We start from the raw sequence: 19,703 nt of genomic DNA on the forward strand, positions 1-19,703 counted from the left end.
GCTGCATAACAAGGAGCAAATTGCCCTATTGTTCCATAGGCTAATTAAGAGTGAGATCACTGTTCTCCCCAACTGGCCCATTAACTATATGGTGGGTGCTGAGTCAGCCCAGTCCTCCATTGACTCCTATGACTTGACTTCCTCAGAAGATGGCTCACAAGAATGTAACGTCATATCCTAGTGCTCAGCAGTAAGGACAGTGGCACAGAGGAGCGGTTGGTATCAGCACCATAAAATGAACCTGAGTGTTAGGTCCTACCTGATTCGTAGTGATGAGCGTTAGGAACACTTGCAGGTAGGCCATGACACTGTAGTCCACAAGATAGGCAATGCTTCTCACTGTAAGCAGAACAGGCCATGGGAAACAGACAGGGGGTCTATGTGAGCTAAGGTCAGCAGTCAGAAGAAGTTAGACTGGAGAGAAAAATTTACTGACTAGAGCGAGGTCTTAAGACGAGCCAAGGACAAAAGTTAAGGTTGTGGTTACTGGGATCAGAAGCCAAAAGGGCTGAACAGACAGGTCTCAGAAAAGCCATGATCAGTAGCCAAGGTCATGATGATCAGAACCAAAAGCCAAAAGGTCTTAATCAACAGAAGTGTAGTCTCAGACAAGCTGGGGTCAAAGCCTAGGTCACAAGGTAACCAGGTTCAGGAGCAGGTCAGGGAGCCATGGGTACATGGAACAAGAATTAGGAACAGGGGCTGAAAGAGCAGGTTCTGAGACGCTGAGTTGCAATGCTGTGTAAGAGTACAACAACTGAGCAAATCTGAAAAGGGCACCAGGCACTAATAGTGTTAACTGCGCATGCTCAGTTCAGGATAAATATTTCTTTCTAAATTGACTGAATGCAAAAAGAATCGGTCCTAAAGCTTCAATCAAGTAAAGCAGTGCACATGCAATATTTAAACACATGCTTTAGCAATCAGATGTGCAGCTGGTTAAAACCTACCTGGCTTCCTTATTTGAATAAAATACCTTTACAACCAGTGAACCAGTGAACCAGTGGCAGGATGTACTGAATTTCCTCTACCCCACTTTCGCTATCCCCTCTATTAACCCCTTTTATTTCAGACTGCTTCACTGCTTCCATTGTTACCCATTTTTAATCTAGCAGAAATCAATCTGAAGGTTTCCTATTTAACAAGGAATCTTATTGGAGTCAGTGAATTCAAACTGAAAATTGATCTTACTGATTATAGCACTTTTCTTCTGCTGGAAGAATCAGAGCTCTGTGATTTCTAAACACTGCTTCTCCAAGAGGTAAGACAAGCAAACTTATTTTTTTTTAAATGCAGAAAAACAAACAAAACGCTGTTCTACCATGGAGTCCTTGATTTCCGTAAGAAGTGCGTCCAAAACATTATTTTAGCAGAAAACACCAAGCATTTAAAATAATTATGGCACTGTATCTCCACTTTCATATTCTACGCTCACATTAAACATGATAGTGTGATTAGTTGGCTATGTTTTGTAGACTGTGCTACCCTATTATAAAATACGTCGTATGAATCCTGGCTACTGTACAGTTGCTGTATATAGCTTGGCAACCCCAATAACTCTCCACAAATTATATCTGCAGAATACAGAATACTTTTTAATTATGTACAATAGGATGTGCATAAATAATGACCCTATCCCACTTTGCATTCTGGAGAGCTCTCCAGCTTCCAGTTCAGTAAATACTTAATGAAAGTTAGAAAGATTGCCTACCAAAGATGTTCCCATTTTCTAAATGCTTCAGGGCATGAACTTGATTCTCTGCTGTGAGAGATTACTGTTTCATGTACAGTTGAAGTAGTAGTGGTTTGTAATTAATGTATCATTTTGTTACACCAGAAAATAAAGATAAGAATAAAAGGTTTCTTATGTTTCCTATTCTCTCAAACGTTTATACATCCAAAGCGGGAAAAACAAATCTTACACAAAATAGCTTTACAATTATTCTACCGTTTTTAGCTTATGAACAAGATACAGTTTTAAGGATTTTAGATTAGATTGTTTTACCTGTACTTATTAAATAGTCAACAACTAATTTACTGCAATGATATGTATTAATTAAACTATTAACTATTACATTGATTTATTTATGAGAAAATAATATGTGTAAATCATATGAAGTCAGAATGTTTGTTAGAAATACTAAATGTATTATTTCCATAAAACTTGGCGCACCTATGACCTTTTCAAAAGAAGCTTTCACTTGTTGCTGATCACCAGGACTTGGTTTTCAGGACTTGGTTTTCAGGACTTGGTTTAGGTCAATCTTGTATCCTCCACCAGTTTCCTCTGCAGCAGCTGTCTTGTATTCAGAGCACAGCGATATTATGTCATAGCAACGCATGCATTTTAAAGTGGTGATGTGCAGAGTAGGATCATTATGGAGTCCGTGGTGGCTAGGCATAGTGCTCCATTATGTATATGAGTTGGTAACAAGGTCTCCAACTAAACATATGAAGGAGTGGAGTGCCAGGGAGGCAATCTGCCATTTAATTATGCCACAGTGGTGGTACAGCCCCCTGGAACGGCCAGCCTAGTCCAGAATATGCCACGAGTTTAGATCCCCCAATTGGAGGAGATTACATCAATGAACGCGCCACCATATTGCCCTCAGTTCACGTTAGGACAAAATGATTGTGCTTTCGCTGATGTCTTCTCCCCCAATTAAAGGATCAGGGTGAGGACTTTACCGGACCCGTCGCCATATTGCCCTCATTTCAAATGAGGGCAAAATGATGGTGCGGCCAGTGATGTCCTCTTCTCTAACTGGGGGGAGGGCAGCAGTGCAAGCACCACCATTTTGGTGGAAGTTCCTGACGTGTTATATACGTGGAGATAGGGACGAAGATAGTAGACTGAATATTGAAGAGAGATGAAAAGCGAAGTGAGAAGATAGTAGATGAGGAAGAAAATGTGTAACAAGATGTGGATACAGAAGTGGTCGTCAAGGTAAGGAAAAAACATTTAGAGAGTGTGAATGAACAAGACTGACAGTGAGAGAGAGTGTGAGTGAATGTGACCCCTTGGATTTTGGATTACAAATTCTGAGCTATTTGTCCCGGGGGTCTGGCCTTGTTTTCTGGCTTTGGGGAATTTATCTAAATTTGGTTAATTTGCAATTCGTATGAATACGAATGCACAAGTCTAATAAAAACACAGATGTATAAGCAACAATGACTTGTGGTAACATGCTTGACTTTTTATATCTTAATGAATCAATGGTTCAGCATATGATATCTTACTAAACATAAGTGGTAGATATGTTTTGTTCATTTTGCACCTGATGCACTTTAAAGGGATATACATCCTCAACATGTAAGCTTAGAGGTGGTATTTACATGCATAAGAGGACCCATGAAGCTCTGACTGGGTTGCAGGGAAAGATATGGATAACCATAAACTCCAAAGTTGCCAGACTGTCCCTAAAAATAATGGCTTGTTATATGGCACAATTAATCTCCAATACCTTAATGTCATAGAGCACATGACGGCATTCCCTGCCGTGTAGGTAGCCAACCTGAACGGAACAGACAGCTGAATAATTCCTGGTATTCATTCTGACCTAATTCCTTACCATCAACCATATCAGGTTATAGCCCTGGTGTGTTTAATATATGTGTGTATCAGAATTTATTTTTCTGACCCATGTTAGTAAAATTTAGTTAGTGTAAAATGGCAATAGACATTACAAAAGTAAAAATAAAACAGAAACCAAAATTCCGCACAACAATTTCTAATGATACTAGATCATATTATTTTCAAATCAAAATTTTAAGAAAAACCTAACTACGGCATGTACACTATTTCATTTACTACTAGAGCTTTTCACCAGGCATATGGAATGATTAATAGTACAATAGAGAAAATATGGCAAACTCAAATGATGTATATCCTACAGGCAAACATGTCACCCTGTTATATATTGCCATATATATTTGTAATATTCAGCATTTTTTAACACAGTCCCTCACTATTTGACCTAGACGTTAAGCATGATTGAATACACTAAAAAAAATGTGACTAAACAACTCTTTTAAAATATGACTTTTTTTAGTTAGACACGTTGATATATCAATTCAGCACAAGTCAAAAATTTATACTGCTACCAATTGAATCAGGAACCAGCTTATTAAAATAGTGTGCAGATTTATCTTTGAGGCTTATGCTCTAATTAACCAGCTACCAACCCATACTGTTACAAGTAAGCACATATTTAAGATGTGGGTTACTTCACATCTGTACCTACACATGCAGAGATTTTATATAGATTATATAAAGATGTAATATTTGCATTATAAAAATAAAACGAGAACACAGGGTAAACAAGTCAGTGGCACAAATTCATGTAACAATCAGCAAATAAAGTTGGTCATTGTTTCAAGGTACAGGAACAAAAGATATACCAATAGTAGTCTGATGGCCTGGTAGGAGAATATGAGGAAAGGCAACCTCATAAAGGGAGATAATGTTTCGTCCTGTAGGAGGGTGGTTTTGCGAGGGCCCTTTGATAAGCTTTGTTTTACCAGTTATAATAAATGTCATGAAAATGTGATTGCAATCCTGGAGCATGTATATTAAAATATTGTAGCATTCTACAGTTCCTATAAAACACAGATATTGGCTGACTGGAATTCTGGGCATAAGCAGGCATGAATTAAAACTATTGGATTGTAAGAGGTTGTTTGTTAGATGTTTGTTTTGTTTTGCAGGAATATTTAAATGTCTCTCTGACCCAACATAGGACAAAATCACAACACCTTTTAGATGTATTTATTGAACAAAGTATATATACAGGACCAGTGGATGACAGATGATGAAACAATGCAACTTGGTGCTGTAGGTTCAAGGTTCTTGAAACTATGGAGAATAAAGAGAAAAAAAGAACTTGCCCTAACAATAAGATTTTATACCCCTTTACAATATCAGTTAGTGTGATATTACATTATATGGCAAGATATATATATATATATATATATATATATACTGTAATATACTTATCTATCATCTATCTATACATACAGTCGTGTGCAAAAGAACATACACTTTCTTTGAATTCTATAGTTTTACATATCAGGACTGTAGTTTGGGGTAGCCGTATTAGTCCAGTGTATAAGAATGCAAAAAAACAGAATGTTGCAGAATCTTGTAATACCTTTTTTATTGGACTAACAGTATTTAAAATAATAGACGAGCTTTCGGGAGTCCTCCCTTTATCAAGTCAAAAGCTAGTCTATTATTTTAAATACTGTTAGTCCAATAAAAAAGGTATTACAAGATTCTGCAACATTCTGTTTTTTTGCATTCTTACATATCAGGACATAATAACAATTCTTAGCAGGTATACAAATTAGGTAAATACTGTGGAGGTAGCATGCAGACTATGTCAGACACCTTAGAGAGCATGATAACATATGTATGTTAAAAATATATATTAGTAATATGGGTGTAAAAGGAATTAAAGTGTTCTGACTTAACTAAACAACATTTGGCCAGCTGATTTCCGAGCGCACAGAAAGGAAAGGCGGAGACCTTAATTTAAATACAAATGTAGTCTCCTGAAGCCCACATTAAAAGGCAAATGTACAACTGTAAATAGTGTGCTGCATTGTCTGCGAAAGCAGTAGGGCCTGTTTGTAAATAATGTGAGATCTGATCTGTAAAAAGAAGCCTGAAGCTTTTGTTTAGTTTGAGCCTTTTGATCTCTGTAAACGTGATGTAGTTGTTCCTATAAGAATTGTGTCTCCCCAATACCTTGTTACAATCTTTTACATTCTTGTTGCAGTTAGTTACATCTCTCTTATGTCCTTGTTTCCATACATCTTCATTACCAATGTAACCCTTTGTGTGTTAGCCTTTCATGGGCTTCATCGCACTATTAAACCCTCCATTTTCTTATCAAAGAAGCATTTTCTTGTAATTATTTGAGCCAAGTGAATTTAAACAATTTATCCCTAGACGAAGGTTGGCACCTGGAAACCCCTAATTTCCCCAAAATAGATACCCATTTCCGACAAATACAACTTCACATGAACAATACATGATATATCACACTGTGTCATGGTTTAACGAGAAGAAAGCCAAAATGGAGAAGCCATGTGTACAACATAGCTGCTTCCATAGGAATTAAGATGCACTTAGCAAACTAATATGTATATTACATATCCCCCAAAAACTAGTTAATTTTCTAAAATTGTGCATGAGTATTAGGCTGCTAGAAGCCTTAGTCTCTTCAGGACCATGGACATAGGGGATACGCCACAAGAAAATGAGGACCAATCACATATCTCCCATCTGACAGTTGCGTCCAAAATTTGTGGCCCCGGCCTGTCAGTTTGAATGTGACACGACTCCTAGACCCTGATCAGGTCTCCTATTCAGGGTGTGCAAATGTATTACATTTATTTATAAAGCGGCGGCAGATTCCGCAGCGCTGTTACAATCAGTAGAACAAATTTCACATACAAAAACACATACAATAACTGGTACAAAAGGAGAAGAGGGCCCTGCTCTTGTGAGCTTAAAATCTAGTCGGTGGTTGAGTGAGACAATAGGAGAGGACTACTTGGATTGGGATGTGTGGATCTGGTTCTGATGGTGTTGTAGCCGCTTTCTGCAGTGGTACGTGGTATGTCGTTTCCCTCCTGTTTAACTCCAGGGTAACTCTTAAATAGCCACTTATAAGGCCACTTGGGGAGAGGCCACAGCAGCTACGTTTCCAAGCTTGTATGCTGCAGTCCCAATCACAGAGCTGTCATTGGGCAGCAAAGTGTAATCAGAGGGCTCCCCATAGGATGTTCAAGGGAACCCCGTGATTACTGTGCTGGGGAACCCTGCAGTTGATACTGCCAATAGAGATACCTGGGGTCATCCCAGAGAGTAGCGCAGAAAAATAGAAAATAAAAAGGTTTCTAAAAAATTATATTGTATAAAAAATATACAAATGGCTTGATGTGGGTGATTTAATTGTGGGTAATTACAGTGAATATAAAAAGTCTACACACCCCTGTTAAAATGCCAGGTTCTTGTGATGTTAAAGAATGAGACAAAGATAAATCATTTCAGAACTTGTTCCACCTTTAATGTGACCTATAATGTGAACAATTGCAAAACAAACTAAAATATTTGAGAGGGACACCTCACAATACCTACAACCCCAATTGACAGGAAAGGACTGCAAAAAATGGGACTGTCCCAGGAAATTCGGGACTGTTGACAGGTATGCAGATGGAAGAATGTGGGTCAAAAACTCAAACTAAGTTAAGATTTAGAGTTAATGTAAGGTTAAGGATAGTAGTAGTTCACCAGTTTGGTTATCTAATTAATTATCTAATTTTAAATTGAATATGTGTTATTAAATGCATGAGGTCACAAAAGTGGGCTGATCCGCTCAGCATACCTGGGAACTCTCCGGGTTTGAATCGGAGATTTCTGGGTGAAGCACCGCTTCTCCGGATCAACACCTGAATCCTCCGGGTCACGGGGTCTTGACATGCCCCACCCATTTCCCCTTTAATTGGGGGGTGTTCGCGGTGTCAGCAGAAACGCCCAGTGACATCAGCGGGAATGCCCCCAGCATCAGCTGGCAGTCCTGGCCGAGTCACATAAAGGAAGGCTTCGGGTAGCCAGCGCGAAGAACTTCCCAGATATGCCGCTCAGTCAGTCAATGTCCCTCTTTCAAGAAACAGCGGGTGCGACGTGAAAACGTGCCGTGAGTCTTTGTGTACATTTATGCGCCGCCATATTCATTTTGAACAACGAAAACACACCATTCTTGATCGTTTACATATTCTCCCAAATACGAATGCACAACTCTACTTAAAATGGACCTTTTCTGCGGTCACCCCTTAGGTCAAGAAATACAAAGCAAAATTACAACAGAAGAGCAACAAGTAGGAAAAAAATAAAGTTACTGCAAACTGACTGCCAGTGATTAATGATGACATAGCTGCCTAAAAAGTGTCAAAATGGTTCTAGTGACATACCCAGGCACCTTTTCTTTTTGGTAACATAGTTTTATGTGGTGGTTTCGGGATCTGTGACAAAAATCAGAATGCTCAATATTGGGGGGGGGGGGGGCGAAACAGGAGTTTGAAAAAAGTGACATACATCCCGTAATATTTCCTCTATAACCCCCGAAATAGATGAAAATCTTCTTGCTAGAAGACACGGAACTTTAACGAGACTCGGTACCTACGCTATATAGAGTCGTGTATATCACATGTGCCCTGGAAAGAGAGGGGGAAAGCACCCCTTACGTTATAAAAAGTATAAGGAGACTGTATGCTATCGCTCCGCGTCATCCAAACACTTTGACTACGGTTTAAAAAAAAAAATTAATAATTTCTCCACAATTCAACCATTACGACTCTACTAAACACGCCACTTCTGGAAAATCAAAATGGCGCCGCCGCAGCGTAAGACGTATGTTAGGGCGGGGCCATCATTTGGGAAGAAAGGCAAGAGGCGGGGTTTACGCCCAGGAACGTCTCACGTGAGAGGCGAACGCGCCTTCCTTCAACCTCGCTCTTCTTTCTTGGCGCTAACACCGAGTGAACGTAGCTAAATGCCTCGCGGAGGAATGGAGGTAAGTGGTCGTTCGGTTTGTGGAATTTCAACTCCGTTCTGTGCTGATTTAGGTTGTTACCGGCTGTGGGAGCGAGCATGATAACCGGAGCAGGTGGGTTTTGAGGATAGCTCGTGGGAAGTGTAGCCGGCCTCGATGGGTATCGTGCGGGTTTGGGGTTGCAGCTGTCTTTACAGCCACAGCAGGGCCTTTACGAGCCCTATGAGTAAGGAATGCAGTGGCTTACTTATCCTTTCTTTTTCGCGTGGTCCCGCCGAGCTAGGCCTACTCCGTGAGGACCTAAAGCCCCTCCCCCTCTGCGGCTAAGGCCTCAAATGGCCGCCAACAGGAAACAAGGCCTAGAGAAAATGGGAGCCGCTGAAATATCGCCAGGTTTAGTGCTGCGGTCCCACTAACGCCGTATTTTGAAAGGGGGTGAATTTTGGCGCAGAACGTGTGATTTTAGGCAGATAAGACCCTGCGTGTTAACCATGCCGTACATAAACGCCTAACGAAAGGCGCTCGGGCTAGCGTTGGGATTTTTGTTTACTATTACTGCTCCTACTACTACTACTACGCGATCATGTTTCACTCCCTCATTTCAAAACTGTTAAATGCCAGCGGTTTTTTTTTTTGGGGGGGGGGTTTACGATCATGAGGTTTAACGTTAAGTATATGTATAGCCTATATCTTTGAGACGGATTTCGCATTATATGTAAATTACGGAATATCCTGAATTTAAATAAATGTTAATTTTCTCGTGTGTATATAGTAAAAACATGTTTTGTATATTTTTCTCAGGATGAATGGAGCTCAGAGGATCAGGTAACTATGATTCACTTTATGAATGGTCTCTTATAGAATGTAGCCAACCTTATACCCTGCATGTGTATACGGGGAGGCCCATAAAGCACTGTACTGCATAGCTTAGTTTCTCTTCCTTCTGGGTGTTTCATCTTAAATGAATTCATGAAAGTTAAGGTATTTTGTGCTGTTATTGCCCAGGTGGTTTCCTTTGGTCCTTTATTATTTATAATCACTTAGCTATGCACAATGTAATGCGTGTCATTTATAAACTGTGTGTAGGGTTGTAAATAGCTGTATGTTTTTGCAGGGCCATGAGCCTAAGGAGCCTGAACAGCTGAGGAAGCTGTTTATTGGAGGCTTGAGCTTTGAAACAACAGATGACAGCTTGAGGGAACACTTTGAACAATGGGGAAAGCTAACAGATTGTGTGGTAGGTTTTGTTTTTTTTCTCACTGCCTGTATGTGTAAAAAATGTGTGTGTGTATATATATATATATATATATATGTGTATATATATATATATTTTTTATTAGTAAAGTTCACTTCTGGCAACCCTTCACAACTTCAACAGTTTTTTTTGGTTTTTTTTGTTTAGGTAATGAGAGATCCACAGACAAAGCGCTCCAGGGGCTTTGGCTTTGTCACCTATTCATGTGTAGAAGAAGTAGATGCTGCTATGGCTGCTCGACCGCATAAGGTTGATGGTCGTGTGGTGGAGCCAAAACGAGCAGTTTCCAGAGAAGTAAGCAGATTTATAGGCTTTATTTTATTTTTTTAAGGGAAGTCCTCCTCTTTTGGATATTCAAACAAGATTTATTTTAGGATTCCGTTAGGCCCGGTGCGCATTTGACTGTGAAAAAGATATTTGTGGGTGGCATTAAAGAAGACACAGAAGAATACCATTTGAAAGATTACTTTGAGACTTACGGCAAGATTGAAACCATTGAAGTTATGGAAGATAGACAGAGTGGCAAGAAAAGGGGCTTTGCGTTTGTTACCTTTGATGATCATGATACCGTTGATAAAATTGTTGGTAAGTGTCGGCTATACATGTTTAAACATATCCTTACTATAAGATGCTGTTGTGTTATTTTAAACTGTACAATTTTACAGTAAGAGCGGTGAGATTATGGAACTCTCTGCCAGAGGAAGTGGTGATGGTAAACTCAATAAAAGAGTTCAAAAGGAGCCTGGACGTGTTTCTTGAAAGCAATAATATTACAAGTTATGGATATTAGATTAATAGGGACAGAACGTTGATCCAGGGATTTATTCTGATTGCCATATTTGGAGTCGGGAAGGAATTTTCCCCCTGGTATGGGGCAATTAGCATCTGCTTCATAAGGGTTTTTTGCCTTCCTCTGGATCAACACAGTAGGGACACAATATGTATATAGGTTGAACTTGATGGACTTTGGTCTTTTTTTCAACCTTATGAACTATGTTACTATGTTAATTTAAATGTGATAACAAAGCAGCATTTGATAACTTGGTAGTGAGGACAAATAAGTGAGGCTCAATACACCTGTCTATATATAAAAAAGTTAATATCTGTATCCACTGATCCAACCCATTACTAAACAAAATGATCCTTTGGGGAATGTTCGACTACTAGCATTTAGAAAAGTATACTGAAGATTTTTTTTTTGTTTTATAGTTCAGAAATACCACACAATTAATGGACATAATTGTGAAGTGAAGAAGGCCCTTTCTAAACAAGAGATGCAGGCTGCCAGCTCACAGAGAGGTATGTTACTTGTTGTTGGATTAAGGCACGGGGAAAGAGTATTTACATGATGAAATAATTCAACTGTGTTCTTTTGAATTTTCTTTATTAGGCCGTGGTGGCGGAGGAAGTAACTTCATGGGCAGGGGTGGTGGAAATTATGGAGGCAGTGGTAACTTTGGCAGAGGGGGATTTGGAAGCAGAGGTATAGTAATATTTAAACTCGTATACAGGTTTTTAGTACATGTCATATGCGAATGCTTTTTTCCATACTAAGCACACATCCAATATATCCAGTGCACTAATCAATATAATGTAAATCATGATTCATTGCATAGCTACTACAGTAGAATGATGGGGGACCCTTTCCCAACAGATGCATTCTTGCAGAAAAGCTGAGGTCCTTTGTCTTCAGCCCCATCACAGCTCTAACATTTCATATGGTTATTACGGTTCACATTATGTGTAGCTCTGTTATGCTGTATATATATTATTTTAGTTGAGTCAGTTTAGTTGTGTTGTACTGACCTGTGTTCTGTATATGGCTTTTATATGCTTGTTTAGGGGCATTTTGTATTCCTATCGTGAAAAAAAATCAGTGTCTAAATGTCCTGCATAACATTCTTCCACAGGTGGTTACAGTGGTGGTGGTAGAGGTGGTTATGGTGGTGGCGGTGATGGATACAATGGCTTTGGCAGTGATGGTGAGTATGTTATGGATGTAGACATGATATGGATTTTATTTGTATAAACAGTTAATTGTACCAGGCTAATATTTGTTCTTTACTTAGGTGCTAGCTATGGCGGCGGACCTGGCTATGGTGGTAGAGGTTATGGTGGTAGTCCAGGGTATGGAAGCCAGGGCAGTGGATATGGCAGTGGAAGTGGTGGCGGATATGATGGCTACAATGAAGGTGGAAACTTTGGAGGTGGTAAGTTCCTGACAAAATGTCTCTGAGGAGCTCCAGAAATCCAAATTCAGAAATTTGAATATTCTGCAAAGCCATATTATGAAAATAGACTATTAGGTATTGGTAATGTATGCAGTATTAAGCATCATAGGTACATATGCATTACATAGTGCATGCTCCTATAGTTCCTTTGCAATACTGCCTTAAATGAAGTGGTTACTAGCTGACATTTTAAAGTGTGGAATTCATCTTTGCTCTTGCCAAATGCTGCTACTTAATTAAAGCATCCTTTGTGTGGGGCAATAGACTGCCACGTAAAGGTAATCTAGAATGTCCTGTTGAATTCTACCTTCTTCGGTTGTATGTTGTCATCCTCACGCATTTGTCATTTCAGGAAGCTATAATGACTTTGGAAATTATGGTGGCCAGCAGCAGTCTAACTATGGACCTATGAAGGGTGGTGGAAGCTTCAGTGGAAGGAGCTCTGGAAGCAGCAGCGGCCCCTATGGTGGTATGTTAAGCTTCTTCACTAGACTTGACAAGTAAAGGTTCCTGAACATGCTCGTATTAAACATGTTTTCATTTTTAGGTGGCTATGGCTCTGGAGGTGGCAGTAGCTATGGAAGCAGAAGGTTTTAGGACTCGCAACAAAGGTGATTAATCTCAATTTTTTTCTTTGTGCTACGGACTGGTTTAAGGTTCAACTGAGTAATAACTTTCTTGTCCTATATTATTCAACAGGCTACAGTTCTTAGCAAGAGAGCGAGGAGTTGTCAGGAAAGCTGCAGGTTACTTTGAGACAGTCGTCCATGTGCATTAGAGGAACTGTAAAATCTACCACAGGAGGCGTGATGATCCATAGTCAGAAAAGTTACCACAGCTTATACAGGAGGCTTTTGTTCAGAACTGTCATAGCCACAGTTTGCAAAGAGTGCAGCTGATAATTAATGCAATGTAGTCATGATTTAGATGTACATTCCTGAGTTATTTTTTTTCCCCCCCTTATCTGTTGTAGTGTCTCCCATTCTCCCATTACATCAGGTATATTGCCCTGTAAATTTGTGCTCTTCGTATCAGGAATAAAGAATTAAGGAATTTTTAACTTTTAAACAATTTGTGTAGTTCAGTGTTTCAACAATTAATCAGGGCTTAAGGTGTTGCTCAACCAAAATAAACATGCTTTTTTATTTTATTAAGTTGGAGTTAGTGTTGTAAGGTTTATGAAACCGTGCTGTATATAAAGTTACAAGAATCAGATTTGTGAACTACAGTAGTATCGCGCGTCAGTCATCTAGGTCTGTATGAAATGAGTGCATTGTGCCTTTTCGCTATAGTGAAAGATCAGTGTGTCAATAGCTATATTAAATGTTAAAACGAGTATTTTGTATACTTTTTTTTTTTAATAGTACTAATTGACTGCACACTGTTATGTGACTTGGAAGTCATTGAATGAATCTGCTGAGGGAAACTCTTTTCCTCTCCTGTAATTGCATATCAAATTTAGTGGATTGCGTGTTAAAACACTAGGATCAACTGCCCGCTGTCCTGTTGTGACATGTTGATTTAGGCCTTTGCTACTGTTTGGGGGTTTTTTTGTGCTTGTCACATAGTAGGCACAGTATGTCTGCCTTATTAAAGTCTTATTTCTGTTATCCCTTAAGTTGTGATGCAAACTACTTTGGCAGTTGAAAGACGGGGTTTTTTTGTTTTTTTTTGAGCCAAGTGAAAAAAACGAACGCCATTCGCCTGTATGTTTTCTACTAAATAAACTAGTTTTGATCTGTAAGCTTGCTCCTCCCCCCCCCCATGTTCTTCAGGGCTCAATTCTTCCATGTAATAAAATCAATGTTTTCTCCTTTATACCAAAGTCTTGTGCCTATAGCAGCTTTTTTTTTTTTCCTTCCCCCTCAAAGGAGTCCATGCCTTTTGGTCATGTGACTAAATGCATGATCAGTGGCAGATATGAATTCTTTTTTTTTATTGGAAGTGTAGTAAAAATTGGGATTGCTGGATTTTATAAATGGGTGAGAAAGAAATGAAATGTTTGCCCATTTGGTATATATTCTAAATTCATGGAAGAATTCTTGAGCAAAGCTTACAGATAATGCATTTGACAGTAAATAAACTGTCTTGTAAGCCAGTGGAACAGTTTACTAAAGAGTAAAACATTTTATTATACCACACTTGTTGATCCCTGTAAGTTACCAACCTATAACCCAAAGCACAGATCATAAGTATGTGGTATTCCGGCTCATGATTCCTACATTGAAATAGAATGACTGAGAACTACTGGAAAAGTCTTCTATACACACAATCAAATTGTGATTACATTTATAAAGCGCCGGCAGATTCCGCAGCGCTTTATGTAAGGATTGTGGTGATTAATTTAGATAAAGCCAGGTTCTGCAATGAAACACGGTTTGCTTTGGTTCATACACAAAGAAATCAAAATTAGTATAGTCTAAAACAAAATGATTTTATTTTTCTGAATGCTGTGCCTTAAATTCTTCCGTTAAACTCTAACTTTAGCGACAGGTGGAAATTTCTTGTAAAGATACCTGTGAATCGGCTGAATACAGCAGATTTCGGTGGCATGTTGAATCTAATGCCACTTGGGTCCATGGGGTGCCATAAGTTACATCACAATATCCCTTATGGACTTTCAAAGGCCAGCTTTATTTTTGTTTTTACACATTACTGGTTCACAACAAAAAACACACTACAGGTGTGGATGCCTTCAATGTTACAATCTATGAAGCGTCCCTCACAGAACCCAAAAAATATATTTGGCAGAGGAACAATTTTTTTTTCGAAGTACATGGTTAATAGGATTTCATTTAGTGAGATGAGTTGAATAGGAAGGGAACTGCAGTGTTTGGGAGACACATTAGTGCCGCCTGTGTATCTTATCAATTGTAATGTGTAATCAATAGACCTATATTGTGCTTCACATGTTGTGTGCAGCGTTTAGATACTTTAAGTATTGCTACTTTTCTATAGAATACTTGCCTAGTTCATTTGTTTTGGAAAAGTGTTTCCTAAATATCAAATAACTTGGAAAACAAGTTAAAACTGTCAATGTATTTTGGTTTTGTTAATGGTACAGTAAATACTGTTTGGTTCTAGTTTTCTTGTTTTGCCCCTTTTCCAGTACAACGTAAAACCTTTCTTGATCTTTCATGCAATGCACAGCGTTGTGGCTGTGTGGGCTGAGCAGGTGGCTCATGTGCTAACTGGTAAGCACACCTTTTGGAAATAATCCCAAATATTACATCCTGGTTTTTTTTGGAGAATTCTCAGTTTGTGGTCAAACTCAACTTATTTAAATCATCTTTATAATTGCCAAGATATGTTAAAAATATAGTTAAAATGATACCATTTATTGGCTGAGTTTAATTGCGAGCGTTAGAGACCAAGTTCCCTTCCTCAGGCATTAATGATTGGAAGGCACCTAACAACTTGGTCTCGAAAGCTCGCAATTAAACTCTCAGCCAATAAATGGTATCTTAACTACTTTTCTCCAGTTTTCTCAACGACTAACGCGATACACACCCTTTTATCAAGATATGTGAGGCACTGTAATTTTGTAGTTATTAGCTGTGTGGTGATTAAAGTGACAAATCCTGCATAAAACCTATTCAAATGAGAATTATTACATTCTCCCAATAACATAAAGGATACATATTTGATGGATTAAAGCCTTGCTTGCTTCTGCTTATAAAAGAGCCTTAGCTCGAGTGTTTAACTTCATGCGGAATTTAAGAGAATTACAACATCCCCCCCCCCATACACACAGGATGATTAAATGAGACTTCTCTAGCACAGGACCTCCTGCAGCCTTTACAGTATGGAACCAGTCAGCATTAATAAAGGCGTTACAGCAACAGCTTCAAGTTCCTGAGATGTAACGGCAGCAACTATACTGGTAGTGAGCAGCTTTCCCAAGGCTAGTTACAGCTGAAATAACGAAGACAGTCTAGCAAGAGTGCAACATCTATTGGAGTCTTCTAGAATGATAGCTACTACAGGTGTGACCAAAAACCAATAGGACTAGCAGTGAGACCTGAAAGCAGGGGTCTTGAGCATAGGTAAGGTGTGCTTTCATTCTCTACCCAAAAGAAAGTCATATTTGAATTGTGAAAGTAATTACCTTTCCATTTGCAGGAGGCGACTGATGCCCGAGGGTTTGGAAGGAGAGACTTCTCTCAGCAGTGCTGCCTGCGGGTAAGTAGATTTTTGTGAAGGTTTAAACTACACTTGAGTAGTGGTTCTCCCGTGATTAACCCCTTCCTTACTGTGAGGGTGTTTTGTGCCCAAATACCTGAGACTTCAGCATTTTTATACACGCACAATATAAATTGTTGTTTTCGAGATATAGCATTCTTTTGATTTTTATATGGTTTGTAGTATGAATAACACATTAAAATGAATAGTTTTTCTAATGTTTTACTTTGAAAATTGTATTCAGACCAGTTCAGTTGACCAAAATACCACAAAATATATGAATGCAAGTGTCTTGCATTTGAGAAAACATGGATAGATTGTTTTGTGTGTTTTTCTGAAAGTTATGTGGCACAAAATGGAACATGCCAGTTTCTTTGCCCAAACTTTATTTTATTTTGTAAAGGCCTGTATGTCTTATATAGGACTGATTAGCAGCCCACCAGCTCAAAATCCCCCTCGCTAAAGTATATATATTTGTAGAGAAGACAACCCCAGGGTATTTCACTAGCAGCATATTGACACTCACGACAACACAGAAAATGGTTAAATACATTTTCACAACCTTTGTATTTTTATTTTTTTTTATCTAAAGAATGCCAGTTTTCCTTTTTCTCGTGCATGCATTTTTGTTGGCCACAACTTCCATCGCTCTTATCAGCCAATTTCTTAAACATTTAGGGTGTTATGTTTTGCTTCTGGGGTATTTTATTGATTTTATATGCAGTGGCTGGCTTTGCCATAACATCTGATCCCCTGCATGGCACCAGGGACCAGACAGCTGGCAACCTGATCAGCAGCATTCACAACGGATGGAGCACTGTTTATTGAGAACATGGGGTAAACCTTTTAAATAGTCTGGATTGCTCCATGCTGTCATGATGTTCTTCATGAAATGACCTGAAGGTTTTAAGGGGTAAAGTATTAGCTGATAATGTTGGTGATATTCCACATATAGTGTGCCAGTGGCCTAGAACCAGAGAGAATTACTATAAACTTGTAGAACACTTCTCCTTTCTGTAATATATGGATCTCTGCACATATACAGCTAGTACTTGAGTAACACTCAGGCTCTCAATGTCTTCTTGCCTTCTCCACGACCACCTCATTGTCCCTGTCACCTTTCCTGCAGCCCCACTTCCGATCTTCTTGTGAAGTCTTCTGTCTTCATCCACTTCTCCTTGGGTCATATTTCTTTCTTGGTGCTTGTGTTAGAATCAGGCATCCGGCACACTTCCGCTACAAGACCGAGCTCCTCAGAATATCCTCTTGATTGGAGAAACTCCGCCTTGTTTTTTTTTTTTAAGTCCTCCGGGAGGCCTGATTCAAAGACATGGACAAAGAAAGACGCGGGGAATCTGCAATAGGTGATGTGAGGACTAGCTGTATATGCACAAATGATGTAGAGTGCTTTTTGTAAATACACCATATTAACTATATCTCTACTGCATTAGTTTACTAAACTTGTTCTTGCAGTGATCCAAAAGTCCTAACCTAGCTTAGTGAATAAAACTGTTATCACTCAAGATGGATAAAAAGTCCACATAGTATAGCCTGTAAAATGTACATGCTTTAAAAGTTAAGATCCTAAAATTGGAACATTGGTACCTCAGTGAACACCTAATGCTGGGCTGTATGACTCCAGTCCTTGAGTGCTGCAAACAAGTCACAATTTTTGGATATTCCATCTTGAGTAACGTTACTTGAGTGTGGATTTTTCTGGACTTTAGTTGTGTAGCCCTGGTCTAATGCGAAAGGTTTTGCTTGACCCTGTATAATTGCGTAATGAACACAGACTTGCACATGGAGCAAAAACAACGCCGACCAATTTTTGTTTTTTTTGGTCCATTCATTTTTGGACAACTGGTTCCTGCCTTTTTGGTTGAGCTGAAATTCAAAGGCCTCTTTCGATACGGAAACTAATTTTGTTGTCGATCGCTCTCATTGTCTTTCCGGCCTTCTCTGCTAGCTGCTTCTGTATCCCTGTTTCCTTGTCCGCAGCTTTGCTTCTAAGGTATTTTTTATTTTTGGTCCGCTGCTCGTTATCCAGGTCTACCGGAGCACTTACTCAAAAGGGCCAGAATAATGGAGACTGCGCCACAGAAAGCAATGTAGAAACGCTTCTTTGTCTGCATATCCATCTGCATTACTCTGGATTGGTGATGTACTGCCGTTTTGCAGAAGTCCTACGTCAGGTCAGAATGTAGAAGGGTCTGTGGAGAAGTTTCTACACTTCTTTCTCAGTGGATCTGTCTGCATTATTCCAGCCTCTTGGAGAACTTCTACAGGGATAGCCTCCTCCCCATTCCTCCAATCGGGAGAGGTTTGTGCAGAGGCTCTGCCTCTTGCGGAAGTGCTCCTTGAAGCCATGTTCACAAATGGGACAGCGGAGGGGTTACTGGACAAAGAAACAAAGTACAAATTCAGGCATTTGTACAAATGAAATTTACAAATTTAGTTAGAATTTGTACAAATCAGAAAGCACAAGTCTAGAGCTCATCATGTTGAAAGTGCAACTCTCCTGCCAGCTGCTTTAGTAAGTAAACCAATTTCTTCATACCCTTTTATTTACCTGAATTTGAAATCTAAACCTACAGATGTTAAAAATAACTAATTCAGAAGAGCTAACATTTCATTGGAAGTGCATTAGAAAAAGTAGCAGTCTTCCACTAGAACGTCCAAGTCCCTGATAGATTTGTAGTCGCAAAATATCGCTTAAGCTTCTCTCAGATGTGTTCCCTATTCGGACAGCTATTGTCGCATCCTCCCACAAAACTGCATGAGGTCGTTATCTGCTGTCAGATACTGGTTTTCGACAGTTACATTTAAAATTCAAACAGCTTTTTTTAAGTGAATTTTTCATCATATAATCCATTCCTGCTTTTTTTCTTTTCATAACTGAGATGCATTAAAAAAAAAAAAAACTTGAATTGCTGTAATGGGTTAAACACTTTTCATATCTTCTACTGTAAGAGGACAATCACTTAGTCGTCCATCCCTGGACAGTGGTTCTGGGGATGGGAAAGATAAGGATCTCGTGAAGTGTCCGAATTTCATCTTCTCAATGGAAACTGGAGTGAGCTCTGGGTCCTTGGGAGTTAATAGTTTACGGTATATGATAGTTTTTGAACTATTTTACTGCATAGTGGAATGATCGTATGTGTGCTTTGCTTAAATTCTAAATTATTTAAACAGGGTACAAATGTTCATTGGATAGCCGTTTATAGAAATTAGTAATTCCCTTACAAATTTGATATTTATCAGCCTTGTAAAAACAGTTTAGTCGTTCACTTTCTTGATTGCAGCGGTGTGTTTACATGCTGGACGCAAGTACCAGTCTTAAAGACTTCCAGCCATTTTTCGTTATGTCTTCCCTTTGTCAGCACAGGCTGTTCTCGTGGTCAGGTGTACTTCAGAAGTAACCTGGCTTCTGAGGACATCCTGAACAAATGCCCCGTCAGCCCCACAGGCTTGCGG

At 39.2% G+C, this 19,703-nt stretch overlaps 1 protein-coding gene across 1 annotated transcript; it reads left to right on the forward strand.

Moving 5' to 3' along the window:
* The first annotated feature begins 8,561 nt into the window (after window positions 1-8,561).
* LOC149285991 (heterogeneous nuclear ribonucleoprotein A3 homolog 1-like) lies at window positions 8,562-12,644 on the forward strand. Its single transcript, XM_089494696.1, has 11 exons — window positions 8,562-8,582; window positions 9,363-9,386; window positions 9,676-9,798; window positions 9,964-10,110; window positions 10,191-10,401; window positions 11,026-11,115; window positions 11,207-11,299; window positions 11,727-11,798; window positions 11,886-12,030; window positions 12,404-12,516; window positions 12,595-12,644. The coding sequence occupies exons 1-11, from the start codon at window positions 8,562-8,564 to the stop codon at window positions 12,642-12,644; spliced, it is 1,089 nt and encodes a 362-aa protein (XP_089350822.1).
* The last annotated feature ends 7,059 nt before the right edge of the window (window positions 12,645-19,703 follow it).

Source organism: Sceloporus occidentalis, unplaced genomic scaffold (genome assembly GCF_023333645.1).
Source record: "Sceloporus occidentalis isolate IW3139 unplaced genomic scaffold, rSceOcc1.0.p SCAF_74, whole genome shotgun sequence".
Lineage (NCBI taxonomy): Eukaryota > Metazoa > Chordata > Lepidosauria > Squamata > Phrynosomatidae > Sceloporus > Sceloporus occidentalis.